The sequence below is a fragment of the Alligator mississippiensis genome, chromosome 2 (genome assembly GCF_030867095.1).
Source record: "Alligator mississippiensis isolate rAllMis1 chromosome 2, rAllMis1, whole genome shotgun sequence".
NCBI lineage: Eukaryota > Metazoa > Chordata > Crocodylia > Alligatoridae > Alligator > Alligator mississippiensis.
In genome coordinates, this window is record NC_081825.1 from 261,751,774 (window position 1) to 261,769,678 (window position 17,905).

At 50.9% G+C, this 17,905-nt stretch overlaps 1 protein-coding gene across 1 annotated transcript; it reads right to left on the minus strand.

Moving 5' to 3' along the window:
* Positions 1-505: 505 nt before the first annotated feature.
* Positions 506-17,334, minus strand: TGFB3 (transforming growth factor beta 3). The gene is made up of 7 exons (XM_006268369.4): positions 16,694-17,334; positions 10,399-10,562; positions 8,267-8,396; positions 6,596-6,703; positions 5,546-5,717; positions 4,102-4,255; positions 506-1,615 (listed from the first exon to the last, which is right to left on the minus strand). Exons 1-7 carry the CDS (start codon positions 17,052-17,054, stop codon positions 1,457-1,459), a joined length of 1,248 nt encoding a protein of 415 aa, XP_006268431.1. The 5' UTR covers positions 17,055-17,334; the 3' UTR covers positions 506-1,456.
* Between the last annotated feature and the right edge of the window lie 571 nt (positions 17,335-17,905).

The following is a 17,905-nucleotide window of genomic DNA, read 5'->3' on the forward strand; positions in this document are numbered from 1 at the left end:
TATGGGATACTGTCTTGGGTTTAGTTGCATGCAAGTCCAGATTTGGTAAGCCTTACGTCTTTGCCTATGACTGGCAAGCTGTAACTGCTTGCTTTCTTGCTTGGCAGGGCACATTCAGGTGCTTGCTAACTGAATACCTGAAGCTGTTAAGCCACTAACTGTATTGGCATGCTGACAGGCCACACAGAACTGCATGCCATAGGTGCTGAAGGAAAAGTTGTGTGCATGTCTCCAAGAGCACTTGGGGAGGTGGCAAGCATGTCAGGGGCTTATGTGGGACAGGGCTTATACACAACAGATCCCTTTCATGGGAACTGCATGCATCTCCAGAATGAGCCTCCAAGCTATTTCATTTGGCAAGGAAAAGAACTGAAACTTGGATTGTTTTCACTCTGTGCACCTCAGACTGGTCTACTCTCATTGGAAACATTTCAGAGTGGGTTATAGGGGATGGTGGGTGTGTTTCAGAGTTACCTTATAATATTTGTTGCAGGTAAAGCACAACTTTGAAATGCTAAAATCTCTATTTCATCAGACAATTTTTCTGGTGAGAAAATGATTGTTTCCCCCCACAAAATATTTATTTTTTTACAATGTTTTTGAGATTAATATTTTTTAAAAACCTTGGCAGGTAAGGCCTGGGCCAGGTCTTTGTGCAGGAGAGGTATTGAATACCCTAGAGCACCTCACATACCACAACACAGATAGAGTCCTTTGAGGGTAATCACCCCAAACTGGATGGATCCAAAATTCAGGTACCCCAGGAGCAGTGGTGTCCACCCTGACCCAGAAACCATCTATCAGGAATTCTAGGAAAAGAGTGGAGCTGTATGGCAAACACAGAGGAAACCTCAACTATTCTGCAAATGAAGTCAGTGTGCTCTCCCCTCCTCTCAGACAGGCCCATCCTGAGAAGCTCTGAGGAGCAAGATTCTGGGTGCCTTTCTCGACCTTTTCTCAGTTAATGCTCTTTTTTCAGAGAAAACTTAAATTTCTTCCTTCAGAAGGAAATTCTAATTCTTCACAATAGAGGAGCAGGCTGAAGTCAGGGAACAGCTGTAGTGTGAGCAGGAAGCACTGGCCAGTCTCTCTTCCCACCCCACTTTTGACCATTCTCACCACACTCTCGCTTCCCTTTCTCAGCCATCCATGCTTCAAAACACAGTGCAGTTTCTCCATTCAGTGTCCCTCTTCCCCCATGAATGTCCAGCCTTTATCGAGAGTACAGTCTTCATGTCACCAAAATGACTCCCAGAAGGAAGGAGACTGAGTCAACAGGACACTAAAACACTCCAGAACGGATCCCTAGAGAGCTGGTACATCCTGAGCCACAAGGTTGGAAGCCCAGGCCTGGGTGCTTGGGGTCCTTGGTCCCCTGGTTCTATTCCTAGTGCTCTGGAAGAAGGAGGGAGAGCAGTGACAGATCCTCTCGACTTTGGGTGGGGCTGGTTGCCTTTCAGCTGCACTTGCAGGATTTCACCACCATGTTGGAAAGCTGCTCTACTTTGGGGGTCCTCCCAACGTAGTACAGGATGGTGAGAGGCTCTAGGTCCTGGGGGACGCAGCAAGGTGAGGCAGATGCCTCAGGGTTCAGCGTATTGTAGAGACCCAGCACCTGGAGAAAAGAAGCATATTTAGGACCTGGTCAGAGATTCCTGACATTACTGGGGCTGCTACTCCATAGGTCAGAACTGGTTTTTATCACACTCTCCACCATTGTACTTGATTGACAGCCAGGCAGGAGAATCCTCCAAGAGGCTTGGCCCAAAACGTGGCCTATGTTAAAAGGTTCTGATGTGCACTGTAGCACCTACGAGCCCTTGTTTATTGTCAAGTCCTCTACTCTGTGGCAGATGACTTCAGTGCAAGGACAGCCAAAGTAAAAACTGATCCTCCCAGCTCTGCACTGGCACAGCCATCAGTGTCCCATTTTACAATTTTAACAATACTGGGTGTAACCAACTTGGGGCCATGCTGTCCCGGGCTCCATAAAAGACAGCTGAAAAAATCAATTTTGTTGATTTCAGCCAACATCTCCAAATAGTGCTGGATGTAATACCACCCGCTCAAGTATCTACAGTTCCCTCCCAACTTTCAGCCATCTGATGAACTCGCTCTCCATTCCATCCTCCAAGTCATTACAGGATCGTACTGGAGTCAGAAGAGAGTCCTGTGGGACCTCACTGGATTCTTCCTACCAGCTGGCCCTGAACCACTGACAAATGCTCCAGTCATATAGCTGTCTTACAGCAGTTGCCATGTTTCTCTCCAGAGGTAGCTGCATATCAATGGCACATGATTTTTAGCCTCATGGGGCCAAAAAAGGCTCTCACATTCCCCAGCATGGTCTCACTTCCTTCAGTGGAGTTGGTCCTGGTTTAAATGAGAGCAGAGTTTGGCCCACTGTCATGGGGAATTAAATGTGCTATGGAAACATCTTGTTTTATTAATCTGATCCATTTAATTCACTTTTCTCCAGTTGAATCCCTGGATGCTGAATTAAAGCATTGCCAGCTTTGCCTGGGTCACTGTACATTGACACCAGTGTACAAGCCAGCAGCAAGGTTGGTTCAGTGCAATTGATCCTGGAGTTTTTTGTTTTTCACTATGTTTCCCCAGGCACAGCTGACAAACTGCAGTAGATGCATTGTTCTAAGAACCCACTGGGGTTTCTAGTTAGTTGTACTTCTCATTAATTCCCTTCTTGTCTGTTTTCCTTTGAAAATATGAACCAACCCAAATTCTCCTTTCATGTGCATTGCTTCAGCCCCACTGACTTTCATAAAATTGTCCATGGTGGCTAACAGGAGACTGCAACCCCTTGCATGTGCACATTTGTTCTTTGTCTTTGCCCTGGGAAGGGGACTCTATTCCCAAAGAGTTCCGCTCTTTGCCCTGCGCTCTGCTTTCAGCCTTTGTCCTCATTCATTCCCTTGGTTCCAGGCCTCCTGCTTCCATCAGGCCTGGCAGAAGTACATATGCTGAAATTTTCAAGAGTGCTCTAACCTGTTTCCTGCAGTGTCTCCCTTGTCCAGGTAACTAGCCTTGCATCCAAGCTACTAATGACCTTTTTAATGAACCTGAAGCTAAGTAGCCATTGGGTGATTCCATCTTCTCCGTCTCCAAGTAGTAGCAGCCCCTGCATGTTCTTCTTCTGGCTCATGTTTCCTTGTGCAGCCACGGCAGCGGAAGGTTGGAGCCTATGCCTCTTAGTCTGCACCATCCCCATGTCCTTGACCCTTGGCCTTTCTCCTGCCCCCATTCCTTTGTGCCACTGTCTTTCTGTTCCACTTTCAGGATCCTGACCAGACCCAAGTATTCTCAAAGACTGACCAGTGTCTAGCATTAGGGAATGATAGCTAGTGGGTTACCAAAAAGCATAGGTTTCTGCACATTTTGCATGTGGATCAAACTGTTAACTGGGCTTCTCTGCAGCTGTCGCCATGGGGCCACCCATAGGCTATGCTGGCATTTTTCCGTAAGGAAGGGCACCCATGCACAACAGGAAACTTCTCATGTAGCCATTTTCCCTTCTGCATTGAACCAGCCTGCTACATACCCCATGCATCCTGGAGGGCATATTTAGTTCTTTATGTACAAAGAATTTCCCCACCATTTGAATGCAGCCATCTCTGGGGCAGTAGCCAGGTCAGCCACATCCCACTGAAAGCAGCTGTTTGCATCTGTACAAGAGCATTAGCTGACAGTTTGGAGCATAGGCAACAGAAAAATCCTGTCTCTAACAGAAACTGCAGGTGGGTCAGAATGGCAGTCCAAAAGATACCACCAATACCATCTCTCCAAAGCTGAAATTTGACTTGAATATTTTGGCTGACATAGCCAAAAATTACCAAAAACCTACCCAGGATAGTAAATGGTCAGCACTGCCTTGTTAAAAAAATCGCATCTGAAAGATGGTCACATGCATCCCTTAACATTGAACTGGGGACAAGCTCAGAACTGACTCCACAGGTGGAGTGCCCCTTACCAGTCCACAGGAAATGGTCTACATGAATCCCAATGAGATCAGACTTGTAGGGTCACAGCTCCAATAGCCATGCCCAACAGGAAGCCCTTAAGAGTATTAACCACCAGCCGTACCGTGCTGTGAGTTGTGTCTGCACTGCGGAGGTATGGGCAAGGACCCGAACAAAAGTTGGCAAAGTAACCCTTGGGCTCGTGGACCCACTTCCAGCCCAGGTCCTGTCGGAAGTCTATGTAAAGAGGGCGGACACAGCAATTTTCCTCCAAGTTCCTGAAACAAACCATTGGCACAAAGTGAATCCAAATACCAGCGAAATAGAGACTTTCTGCTCTATCCCACCCCCACCAGGGTTTAGGGAATTCACAGTCCACTGAGGGATACAGTCTCTTGACTAGTACGTGCTAGCATGCCCAACACCTGCTGGGAAAACGTGGCTAGGGCTCCATTCTCCGTGGACTTAACAAACAGAGTTAGCAAAGCACAAGAGAGGCAGGTCTGTAAACATGGTGGTCCCCAATATCCACCACCAGCTGGCTCCACCATTATGACATATACTAGCAAATTGCCCATCAAAAATGATGGGGGGCAGCAGGGAGCAAGGACAGAGCACAGCATTCGGCCCTGTGTCCTTGTTCCCCGCCTCCCCTGTGCTAGTCTGGCCCCATCCCTTTCAGGCCCAACCCGGTTTGAGTTTGGGGCTGGGGCTGCTCCCCACCCCGTGTCCTCCTGGGCTTGATGGTGACCACAGGTGCCCCCTCCCCTCTCTCCCACCAGCTTTTGTTGGGAGGCGACGGGGGGCTGTTCCGGCCCATGGCTCCAAGGAGCAGATCGGGGGGACGAGGCCAGTGCTGCCATCCTCACTCCCCAGCTCTGTCCCCTCTGTTATGGCAGGGCTCTGGTTACTACTGTCCCCCTCTGCCTCCAAGAGGGGAAGCCAGCTGACTGCCAAGACAGCCAATCAGAGCGCAAATAAAGTGTTATGGACGGACAGACAGACAGACTAAGGTTTTTATAATATTAGAATGGAAGGGAAAAGAGGAGCCTCTGTACATAGGAAAATTCCTTTAAATAGAAGCTAAATCTTAGAAACAAACCAAAATGCTCAAGAACAGGGACCCTATTCTGTAGGCTCTAAAATGTTCATCCCAAGACCCTGCCTGGTCAGTGATGTGGCAGGTTTCTGTTCAGAGGGACAGTTTAAATGAGTCTCCAAGAGAACAGCAAAGGGCCCTGTGGGTTCCTCTCTGACTAGCCCCTTGACCACCAGAGCAAGGCCAATATGGGTCCATCTCTATTTCTTGGATAGATACTGCTATGCCCTTGTCCTGAGACAGAGGAACAGCATCCCAAGCTAGCCCAGCACAGATCTGTCCAAAAGAAGAGAGCCCCAAGGAACCACACTGATTCACATCCCAAGAGTTTCTGATGTGCTGGAACTTTCTAGGATTTTACCCTACAGCATGGCAGGAAAAAAAATGGCCACAGAAATGGGAGCAGGGCCTTGCTGTGAATAAAGGGGCAGATTAACTCCAGGAGTGTGAAGGGTCCCATTTCCCTTACCGGAAGCAGTAATTCGTGTCCAGGGCTCGTCTCTTCCTCTGGCCTCCCAAACCTGGGCTCTCCAGCCGATGTGGTGGTAACATCATCAAGATCAGGTGGGGGTTGTGAAGGTCCTTTTGCTTCTTTAGGCGTCCCAGGTCCCCACGTCCATAGTCATCTTCGCTATCAATGCCTACAGAGAGAAAATGGCCCTCATCAAAAGTCTGTCTCAGAGCAGAAGTGGAGAATGAAGATGCAGGGAGGTCTTTCAACAATCTGGAGGGATGCATTTAACATTGGCTCCTACTCCTACTTCTGAACTGAAGAGAAGTACTCAATCTCCATGTTTATTCACTTCGGGCCTTCTTTCCCGGCTGCCCCACACCCTACCCCCGGGACCCCACACTCTCCACAGTGAATTTGATTGCTGCTGGCTTGAAAAAGAGGCTCGTGGCCATTTGTTTTACCATTTGCAAACTGCTGGTGGGGCCATTAATCCACCCCACTCATTCTTGGCCTTGGTCCCAGGACAAGCAGAAAGATGAATGGTTTAAAGATGTCAGATCACTGGCACTCCACAGAACAGCCTCAGAAATGGAGCCTGTGGGGGCCAGTGGCAGCAGCCCAGGGCTGCAGGCCAGGAGGTTCCTACTTCTTTATCCAGCCAAGCCACTGACTCTCTGCCACTTCAGGCAGGACTCATGATTTGTCTCAATCACCCTAACTGGAAACCAGAGTGAAAAGCAGAAGCACACTGGAAGCCTGAGAATGCATCAGAGCCAGCCCTTTTTCCCAGAGAGAGAATAAATACAGAATTATCTCACTGAATGCACAGACATGGGCAGTAGTGCATTTCTCTGCACACGCAAGCACTCCAAGCCTACATGCAGAATGCAAGCACTACAACAGTCAGCATGCAAATTCAAATACACCACCACTGTGTGTACATGGCTTTGCCTACATTTAAAACACTCAGACATGCAGAGCAACACCTGAATTTGATTCTTCTTCTCCAGCAGCTCTATGCTTCCCTCTCCCATCAAATTCCCCCCAACCCCAGCCCCTTGTCACCTTTGAACTTGATCTCCAGCACCTCATGCAGGTTCTCCAGGATGTCACCATTGGGCTGAAAAGTGTGGCATGGACAGTGGATGCTGATCTCCAAACCCAGATTGGACTCTGTAGAGGAGGAGATGAGACTCCATTAGAAACACATGCTTCACTTGTTGTTGGCCAGTTCAAGGGAATCCCAGAGAATCCAGACTCTCCCTTAGTTCCTAATCTGTAGACTCAGATAAAAGTCTATCATCTTAGACAGAGTGAGAAGCAATGGCTGGTGACTTCATTTGTACCAACAGCTGTTAAAGGGAACTCTCCTGTGGTGAGCTCATTTTCCAAAATACTCAGCATCCAACAATATCTGTTGTCCTCTATGAAGGCTGTCGGAAGCTGAGAACTTTTAAAAACCTGGCCCTTTGTGTCTGTGTTAAATAATGCTGATTTTCCACTGCCTGGTCTCTAGCTTGTATTTGTGGCAGAGACCTGAAAGCAAGTAAGCTCAATACGAGCAATTGTTTCACTAGGGGTATTCTACCTATTGGCTGTAGCTTTCTGTTTCTGCTGATCTTTGGGTTAAGTCACACAGACTGTCCTGAGTCTGTTTTCATGTCCACAATAACATCCTGAGAACAGTCACACAGTATGGTTGTGAAAGCAGTTTTCATAATGGATCAGGATAAAGTGACAGAAGACTGACAGAAGCTCTTTTTCCACCTCATGTGCACAGGTAGAAACATCTAGCTCTCTGCTGTGTTAGTAAGGTACTCATCACTTTGATTTCTAGACACTGTCCACATCATAGTATCTGTCAGCCAGCATTACTGTCTGAAGCTAACTGCAATTCATGCTCTGAACTTGGGCCATAAGGACATAAAATTGAATGTCTCTAAAATAGAAGGAGCCCACAAGCTCCCAGCTCATCCTTTCAGGGACTGGCTTCATGCCCAGTGCGTGCATTCCAGTTTTTAGTGACACCTAGCTTCTATCTGGGAGGGCAATCTAGCTGTGACTCACAGTCCCCATGTTCCAGCTGTGAATTATGTCAGTGTTCATGCTGGGAGCTGTCCCATAACTGCTGGCACTGCCAAGTGGTTGCAGAGGCAAAACTATTACTCTTTTCTCAGTCACTGCTGTTTGTATGCTGTGCCACTAAAGTCTCCATCTGCCTTGATATGTCAGACAGCCTCTGTTATTTCCTCACCTTTACAATGCTACAGACAGACAAGAGAATCAAGATCTGTGGTCACACCAGAGTTCAAAAAATATTTTTCTCTAAAGCATATGCTCTGGTTTATTCAGGAAGGTCTTCTTAGAGCCTATGATATACAAATCAGACTTGATAACTTATCAAAGGATTTTCAGCTGCAAAAGGAAAATAAGATACATCTCTAGATGAACATACCAAGTGGATTTTGAGTCCTGTACAGATGGAGAGAGTGGGAACTCCAAGGCAGATACCTAATAGAGAAAGTACGCTACATAGAGTGAGGCAGCCTTGTTCTCAAACTGGGAAGAACTGCTTTTAGTGGGACCCTCACTTCCCCAAACTTGGTGAACTGCCCTTTGCTACTGGGAGACAGTGATGGGGAGGTCACCCTGCATTCATTAGCCCCTTCTGAAGGAGTAACTGCCTGAACTAACCAGACGCTCCACACAACCCAACCAAAACAGCAAGACTCCTACCTCTGTGCAGGAGCCACTCGCGTACAGTCTCAGTGACATCAAAGGACAGCCACTCTGGTGAGCCCCGTGTCTGCACATTCCTGCCACTGAGGTAGCGCTGCTTTGCTATGTGCTCATCGGGCCGGAGGATCTGTATTGGGAGAAGGTAAAACAAGAGTAAGTGTGCAAAGATGTGGGGACCTCATACCTACCTTGTCTCCCCACTTAAGGAGGTTTGTTACCAAGTAAGCCAGAGGGAAGAATCCAGAGAGGAAGAGACTAGGGTCAGACTCAGCTTTCCTGAATGAACAACCTAGTAAAGGTAAGAGACTCTTCAGGCACCAACCCAACCTCTGGAGACCTCCCCGTGTCCTGCACATAGGAACCTGAAAACCTTCTCCTGCTGTATCCTAGGGGTGGGCTGTAACTGTAGAGGGAAGTAGCACACTGGAATCCTGACTGCAGGTTAACGGGCCATTTTGTTTTCTGAGTCCCCAGAAAGGGGACTAGAGCTTGAGGGCAGGACCAGCACTGAGGCAGGATGGGGGGGGGGATGGGAGGGGGGGTCGTCTCACTATCCTGGGTCCCCTAACCTGGCAGGCCCATCAGTCCTGTGGCAAAGTGTTCAGCACTAGAACCCAGCTGATGGCAGGGGTTCAAATGCATATTTAATTGGATTCCTAACCTTGTGAGACCTATACCCAACCCCACCCCACCCTAGGTTCAAGGCCTATCTCAACTGCCCCCAAACACAGCACAGCAGGGTATAGTGGAAACCTCACATTTGAACCTGTTCTCCGTGAGTCCCATTGCAAAACTATAAACCAGTCCTCAGAGCATCTCTCTTGGCAGAGCCAAAGCTTGTTTCAAAGGGCACTGAGTTCCAGGGGCTCATATTCCACAGTTCCTTTGTGCTCATATGCTCTCAGACTCTTTCCCAATCAGTTGCATCAATAGGGAGAACTTCTCTGATCATTGAGGGGAATCATGGGAAGGTACTGGAGGATGATCAGCACTGCATCCTCGTTGCCCACATCCTGACTATGAAATGGGCAGGTTCAAGCCTGCCTGTTTTATACTGGAGACCAGGTTCTAATTCCATGGTTCTCAACCTTTTCAGACTTGAGGCTCCCCTCAGAAATACCAGTTCTTAGTTTTCATTCTTTTTTTTTTTTTTTTAACTGCAGAAAAACAATAGAGCAGTCTTTGTTGTACAGAATTCAGGCCACAACTATGGATTTCTATTTGAAATTTCTGGGTTTATCTTATGAATCATGTTTGTAAATCTAAAAGTGCTAACGTTGTATGGAACCTCACAGCATCCTTGAAAGGACCTCAAAAATGCCATGGCGCCCTAGTTGAGAATCACTGTTCTAAATTATACCTCTGTTGGGTAAGCCAGTTGAGGCTTACAGTGCCTCCAGACTCAGACCAGAGGTTATTCTGTGTAGATGGGAGCAAAGCCCAAGAAGGAGTCCAGATTAGCTATTCAGTGAAGGGACAACCCAAAAGAACCTACAAGCAGGTGAGGTTGGTCTGTTTTTACTGGGAACTCCCAGCTAATCTCTGCCCCTCTGTTCTACCATGTCCTTCTGTAAGTTTTTCCTGTCCCTATCATCCTTACATTGCCTCTCCCTATCACCCTTACATTGCTAAGAAGAGGAAACAGGTTATGTATGACCTGGACAGAAGAGTCCTTTCCTTGGCATACCACTATCTGCCATGTCACTCACACAGGCAAGACATGACCCAAGGGGAGCCAAAGCTTATGGAAGCAGGGGTCCTTCTGATGGCACTTCACTGGTAACTAGAGGCTCCCCTCTCCAACTCCCTCATCATAATGGCAGCAAGGAGCCTCTGAGGAGGCAGCGCCATAGCGGGATGCTCAGAGTGTCTGAAAGCAAGGTAGCAAGAAACCGGGCAGGATCCCAAAGGGGACAGAACACCTGAAGAGTAGAAGGGCATGAAAAGGTAAGGCAAGGCAAGGCTGGCTGCCTGCTTCAAACAGGATGTAGAAAGTGGACTAAAAAGGGTTTTCACCCATCTTTGCTCCATGCTCTTGCCCACCCTGCTTGAGGTTTTCACTGAGGATCCACAGCAGACCTACTTTTTCAGTCTGCCCCCCGTGCTCAGATGGTGGTGAGGGCTCTCACCTGGAAGAGCTCAATGCGCTGCTCAGCGCGTTTGGAGCTTAGGTTGGGCACTCGCAGGACCCGGAACTCGGCCCGGAACAGGTTAGTGCTGTTCTTCTCTGCTGACGACACGTTGAAGCGAAACACGTTGGAGGTGACACCCTTGGGGCAGATGCCCAACTCATCTAAGAGACAAGGAGAGAGAGACTGAAGAGCAAGGGACAGAGCAGGGACGTCTGGCATGGGACAGAGAAACAAAGCCGGGTCCATAACTTGCGCGGAACTGGTGAGGGGCATTCAGAACAGAGCGTGCCCTTCAGACCTCCCACCACTTTTGAAACGGAGTATGAATGTCCTGGCTGGAGGGAGGGGAGTAAGACAAATTCTCCTCCCCCTCTCCCTCCCTGTTCCAAAGCTAAAGAGCCCAGCTGGATCTGCCACCAGCACCTTTAAATCCAAGTCATCTAACTCTGTTCAGGGCAGGTCCAGTCAACATGGGAGTCACAAGACAGAAGAGCAAACCAAAGGGCCCTGAAGAAATTAGATACTTAGGTAGGAAATAACAACAAAACTCAACCTGGAAACAAGCCTGCTGAGAACACCACCCAGTTGACAGATATACAGCAGAAAGAGATAAGGTCTGAGACATGAGAGGTCCCATAGGAAGCAGTCTCACCTCACCTGGACACTGTTCTCTCAGCCTGATTCCTCCTCCGACTGATGCTTGTAGAACTGCTCCATCCCTCCCACTCCCTCCCCCGTTCATGCAGCTGCCTAAGTTCACACTTCCCTTTCTTCCTGGGTTCACAATAGCTTTTGCCATTTTCCAAACCAGCTTCCCTGCCTCACTCTGGCACCTGGAGACGCAGCATCTGTGAGGCCCTGTTCTCACCTGGCCCTGCTCCTGTGAGGAGGCAGTGTGAGGTGGTGGCACTCTGTCTCCACCTTCCCCCACATACCCCCCTGGGACTTTTCATGTGTACCCGCAGTTGACAGTCCCTGCATTACAGCATTCCAATGATTTGCAACCATTGCAAGTGAATGTGTGCCTACACCCTTAGTCTCCTCTATGGAAGGTGTCACATTTCTCATGAGACAGGAAGTCAAGGCCTTGACCGCATGTGCTCCCAGAGGGCACTTGTAAGTCTTAGCCAATGCGTGTGTATAAAGCACCTTAACATCCTTGGCAAATGAGTGCTAAGGAAGGACAAACCCCTGGCCAGCTGCTATACCACTTATTTTTCCCCACAGTCATCACATCCCCCTCTGCCCATCTGTCTGTCTAGCTAGCTGCTTATTGCCATCCCACCTGAAATCTCCCAAACATTTTCTAGTAGAAAGAACAATCTCCCTCTTCCCTTCCCAGCCTGTTGGTTTGGTTAATTTAATTTACAGTAGCATCTAGTGTACATGTGCTGTGCATGGAAGGGCCAGTGCAGAAGCTGAGCTAGGCAGCCAAGTTCTGTATTTAACTCTGGAGTGTGATGAGGTCTGGGCTCAAGTCTGGTCTCTTGTGGTAGCAAGCTCCAATGCATAGGTCCAGCTCCTATGTAAGCACCATCTCTTTCACCTGTGGGACTGCCCTGCTAGTTGCTTGTTTCATTGATCTAGTGGGATGTGACTGTTGATGGAGGTCATGGCTGCAGAAGGAGAGGCAACCTCCCAAGGAATGAGACAATCCTATGGAGGCACTTGACTATCAAGACAGATTACAGACTGAACTTTATTGGACACCCTTGCAAAATGGAGCTCCAGCACAATGGACTCACATGGACCCTCCTAAGCAGATAAGCTGTTGTGTCTTCTACCAGCTAGAGTTTCTTGAGGGTACTTCATCTGTGGCCATGACAATTTGAAGTAACTGACCCTGACTCTTGGCCAGTCACTATTAAAGTGGTTGTTTGTCCTTATGGCTATTTGGTTTCCATTAGCACTGAGGAGCCCACAGGCTGTAGACTGATCAATCTAAGAGCAGACTGATGTCTTCTATAGCAGGGGATGCCACCCAGGAAACATCCTCTTCTTCCCTCTCTGTCACCATCACCTCAATCACATCTGGGTTCAGCATTTAATGAAGTTTCTACCTGAGAGAACTGGAGATGGTGCTGTGCATGTCTGAGGTAAAGGAGAGGTAGAGCTGGGTTGTTTGTTTGTATACCAAAGCTACATGGTTCCACTAGCTCTCACAAAAGCTTTACATGCTATCCCTTGCAAGTAAAGGCAGTGGATTACTTGGCCTGACCAAGGTTGTTTGGTAGAACAGCACCATTTCCCAAGCTGCTCTCAACAATGGCCTCTTTTCACCAACCTGAAGCCAAGCAAAAGCCAGATTCCACTCCCACACTTGAAGCGCCCAAATCCAGCCAGTGATTGGAAACCAGATGCAACTGAGCTTCTGTGCATCTCAGGAGACCTTAGAGGCCTGAAGCGGAGGGCCATGAGCGACTAGAAAAGTGTTAGTCATCTTTTAAGATTGGTTCTTGTAGGATTTTCTCTGCTTAAATGTGCTTGGAGGGGGTGGGGGGTGGAAATGAGGTAACCTCTCTCCTCTTTTATGGATATCAGACTCTCCCTACCTCCTCTTATACATCCGAGCCTCCAAACACGCCTTTGACTTGGGAGAGCTCAAAGGCTCCTGCTGCTCCCTGACATGGTGGCCTGTCCCACTCATGCCTGCCTGTACAGCACAGAATAGGAGGTGAGGAGATCCAGGTGACCTACCGGCTGTACCCAACCCATCTGCACCTCTGACAGGGAGACTGCTTCAAGCTTCTGCCGTTTGCTCCTCACTTGCTGTCCCCAGACATCTTTAGGTTTCTGGCTGTATCTTTCTGGAGGCATTTTCTGAAATAGGCCATTTACCTCAGAAGTTGGCTGCAGGTGATAAAGCAGCCCTGTCACTAACACCACCTGTTAATGGTGGAGCGTACCGCAGAGTACAGGTTAGGAACAGGTAAAAGGATGAAAGTGGTCTGGCACTGCTACCTCAGGTCTATCAGCGTGGATGGTGTAGGTAGCCAGGCATGGGGACAGCACTGTAGTAGCATCACTGGCCCTCTGGAAACAAAAATCAGGAGACTTTCAAGCCATTGGTGCCCACCTGCTCTCCATGCACCCACTACTGCATGCAAGGATGGGGAAAGGATGAAAGCAGTTTCTGCTGTTCACCCCAGGGACACTGCACTGGGAGGGCCTTGGTGACTGCCTGAGGCAGAATGCCCCGCTCTCTTTAGAAAGGGAGACCTTCCCTCTCAGGTGTTTACCTTGGGCAATGGCCACAGGAAGCACAGCAGAAAGAGCATTCCTTCACCATGCACAAGGGAGGAGTCTGCTCCTGAACATCTTCATCCCTTTTCCTAGAACAACCAGCCTCTCCCTGCTGCCCCCTTAGCTCCTCAGCTGTCCTCATTTTTTAGCTCATTATCCAAGCCAGTGAGTTTGTCTGGCTGATGAAGCATTAGAACAGGTGGGAGGGAGGGTGGGGTGGGGTGTGCGCGGACACACACACACACACACACACACACACACACACACACGTTTCAGACTTGTTTGTATTAGCCCAGGATCCCTTGATGGATTAAGCTCTCCTCCCTCCAAGAGGAGACTGGCTTTTGGCTCAAAATACAGTCTGAGATCACCTTCTGGCAGAATGACAGAGTCATGGGAAAGTTGAATCCCAGCCACTTTTGAAGACAGAGGATCAAATTCAGCCCTGATGTAGGTAGGTGAAACTCCACAGATTGCTGTAGGCTCTGCCTGCTTCCACCACAAGCAACTTTGATCCTCTCTCCTATGGTGACCCACTTCCCAAGATGTCTCTTCCTCTGGATAGTGGGAGATGCACTGCCCACCCCTAGGCATTCACAGGCACCTTGATCTCTTGAATATGGCACTCTGGCACCACATGGGCATCCTGACTATTGATGGGGAAAGTTATGCAACAGTAGTGCTAATGACAATAGAAGACTAGCAAGCATTCAGCAAATAAAGAGCCCAAAATTGTGGAAGCTTCCCCTCATAGCATCCCAGTACTTGCCTGCAGCATCCTTTGCTAATCCAGAGCCCTCTTCTCACTCCCAGCTGTACCGGTGTACCTCATTACTGGTCTGCCTCCTCTCCCCATTTTGTCACATTGTTCCTCCACTTAGAGGAGGTCCCTCTTCCATTGTGCCCCAACAGTTCTCCTTCTGCCTTCCCAGACTCAAATCTACTCTTCTTGCATGATCTTCAGCTACCCAGTTGTGCAAGCCAATCCTATATCACATCCAAACTTTGTTTTCAGTGTGTTTACCAGACTGTAAACTCTTTGGGGTAGAGATCTAATCTTCCCATAGGCATGCAGAGCACCATTAATGGTGCTTTAGCAGTGTATAAATACTGCAATAATAGTTTGCTAATGCCCTTTGGTCCAGCCATGCAGCCTCCCCTGCTCTGAGTCCTGCTGCCTCCTGAGAAGAGAGCTAATCATCTAACCATATGGAGTGCAGTCTGCTAGAGATTAAGTGAAATTTGTTGCATTATCACATTTTAACCTATATTCCAACTCATCATGTGTCAAGATTAACATAAACCTGGCAGTCTCAACAGTATTCTGAGACTGCCTGCACTGCATCCCAGATCCTTTGGTAAACAGTACCCAGGAACTTCTGGCGATAAATCAGCATCTCCCAGGCTGTACACTACATGATATGACTGCATGCCCTCCGATGTCTTCCAGCACTGGGGAGCCCCAAGTAGTCGCCAAGAGAAATGCTCTGCAGCTACATCTGCTCTGAATCTGCAGTCTGCTCCGGGTTTGGATCTGTTCAGTTCCAGTCTCTGTATCTGCACCTGACTCTGCTTAGTAGGTCTGTTCAGCATCTGCTCTGCACCTGTACAACATGAGTCTTCCAGCACCTCCTTTCTGTCTGCCCTTGGCTGGAGGGAGGGGGGGGGGGGGGTGATCCAATCCATATCAGTGTCTGCTCTTCACCTGTTCAGCATCTTTCTTATTCTATGATCATTTTCCATCTCTTCTGCATCCACGCAGCATCCTCATTGACATCTCCATGGCTGCATCTCTCAGCAGTCGCCTTTCTTCAGCTTGTACATCTTTCTCTTCCCTATGCTAGGTGCATGCTCTGCCCAAACCAAAGGGCCATATCTGTCCCTGCCCAGGTCAAAGGAGTTTCACCAGGGATCAATCTGGTTCTGTGCTAGTGATTCTGTTGTCCACACTGAGATTTTTTTCCTGGTGGTTACAATACGTTCAGTCTATGAGACTCAAACCATCTCCTCTACTACCTTCTTTCTTTTCTTTCCTCCTCTTCTCTCTCCTTCAGTCTCCTGTGTATTTCTCTTCCCCTCTCATCTTCTCCAGGATATCAGGGCTCTAGACACTGGCTTGACTTACTGCTTCCTGGCTGGAGTCTGGGCTGATGTTAGTCTAAGACACTGAAAACCCATCCCTTGCCTGCCCCATTGCCAGGTCTCAGGATCCTCCACCTGCTGCAGGGCTGCTAACCATCAAGTATTTCACTTTTTTTTTTTTAAATCATTGTTTTAACAATTCATCTTCAACTTTTCTGCGGTCTCCTGCCCCAATGCTTCCACTGCTTCTCTCCAGACTTGCCTACACACTCCTCCTGGACCCCCCAATGGCTTTCTAGTCTGTTCTCCAATGACTCATTTCACAGACACACACACACACACACCCCCCTCTACTGTAATTACAGAGCCCACGAGGACACCTGGCGGCAGCACAGGGAACGAAGCTGCTCCTGTCATTCTCCTTCCAACTCTGCGGCTCCAGGCTGTGGAGTTTCTTAGCGTCCACTACACTTCTTCCCCTCACGCTGTGCTTTGTTCCCGTTGCTGTCAGCCCTAGACTTGCATGCACAGAGATGCACAAAATGCATGGCTCACAGCTTTGGTGAGCACAGGGGGCCCAACTGACTCTGTCTCCAACTCCAGACCAGGAAACCTGGCCACCTCTTTCTGCTCACAGCTTCCCTGGCTCAACAAACAGGCACCGCCACCACCCTGTGCACACAGGGGGCACGCGAACAACCTCAGGCTCATTCAGACACTAAATCCTGGATGGTCTTCTCCAGTCTCCTGTCACTGGCAAGCCATGGAGACAGCCTCCTCCCTTTGCTGTGCCTCTCTTACACACACACACACGTCTCCCAGGCGCCGGGGGCACACAGCGGGCACAGCTGCGGCCGGCAGCGTCCCGCGCGCCGTGGGGACGCGCCGGGGCACGGGGTTCCCGCCAGAGGGGCCGGGCCGGGCCAGGCCGGGAGGGAGAGCAGCCCGCCTGCCCCCGGGAACTCACTGTGCTCGGGCAGGCCCTGGACCATGTCGAACTTGTGCACCTCCTTGGCGTAGTAGTCGAACTCGGAGGCGTCGCGCGCGCAGGCACCAGCACCGCCGCCGCCCTCCGCGGCACCCGGCGCGGCCCGCAGCTCGTCCAGCAGGTCGCGGGTGCTGTTGAAGAGCGCCAGGACGTGGAAGGGCACGTGGGCCGGCCCCGCCGCGGCGGGCGGGCTGGTGAGGCGCAGCTTGCTCAGGATCTGGCCGCGGATTGCCTCCACCCGCTTCTTGCGGACGTGCTCCAGGTCCAGGCTGGGGCAGGACGAGAGTGCCAGGCTGACGCCGGCCAGGCTCAGCAGCAGCAGCGCCCGCTGCAAGCGCATCTTCCCGGCCCGGGCGGCGGCCCCGGCGGCGGCCCAGGCGGCGCGGCTGGGCTCGCGGGCGGCTCACGGCTGCCGGGCGGCTCCGCGCCTCGCCGCGCCGGGCTGCCGCCGCACGGGTGTGCGCCGGGCGGCGGGGAGCGGGCGGCGCGGCCCGGCACGGCGCATGCTTCCCGGGCTGTGCCTCCCTCTGCCGGGGCGGGGGCGGGGAGGGCTAGGCGGCGGCGCTGCCCATCCCCACGGGCCGAGCCCTGGCCCTGGCCCCGGCGCACTACCGCCCCGCGCCCGCGCCCGCCGCTTTATAGCGCCCTCCCCGTGACGCGTCGGGCTGGGCTCCCGCTCCCGGCCCGGCCCCGGTTGCACAGTCGGCGGGGCAGCCCCGGGGAGACACCGCCTCCCCGGGCATCGCTGCCGCCCGGCACCGGCTCGGGGGGCTCAGGAGCCTGCGGGGGCTGCGGGAAGGCCGACGGCGCCTCCTGGTGGTGGGCCCGGCTGCGAGCGCGGAGGCGGGGGAGCTCCCGGGGCCAGGCCCCTTGCGCCGGCTTCCTCCCCCGGCCCCGCGAGGCAGGGACGTGCCGGGGCCGCGGAGACGCAGGTGGGGGCCGCCCGGGTCTCTGAAGCCCGAGCAACCCGCGGTGCCAAGACCCCCCTCCCCGCACGCCCAGCTCCTCAGTGCCTCAGGTCAGGAGGATGCGTGTCCCCCGCTGGGCTCCCCTCGGCCGCCCGCACCCCGGGGACCGATGGAGGCTTGCCCCACGCTCACAGGCACGTGGGTGTTGGCCCTCCACGAAGGTGGTTTTCGAGGCAGCTAACTCACCAGGGAAGCCCTAAATGGCCAAAAGAAAGTCAGCAGG

Bases quoted from the DNA above. Each gene is read 5' to 3' on its own strand.
- TGFB3 (XM_006268369.4), bottom strand. From the start codon at position 17,054: ATGCGCTTGCAGCGGGCGCTGCTGCTGCTGAGCCTGGCCGGCGTCAGC. The intron at 10,563-16,693 runs GTGAGTTCCCGG...CTTGTCTCTTAG, and splicing joins CCAGGGCCTGCCCGAGCACA to ATGAGTTGGGCATCTGCCCC. The intron at 4,256-5,545 runs GTAAGGGAAATG...GGTTTGTTTCAG, and splicing joins GACACGAATTACTGCTTCCG to GAACTTGGAGGAAAATTGCT.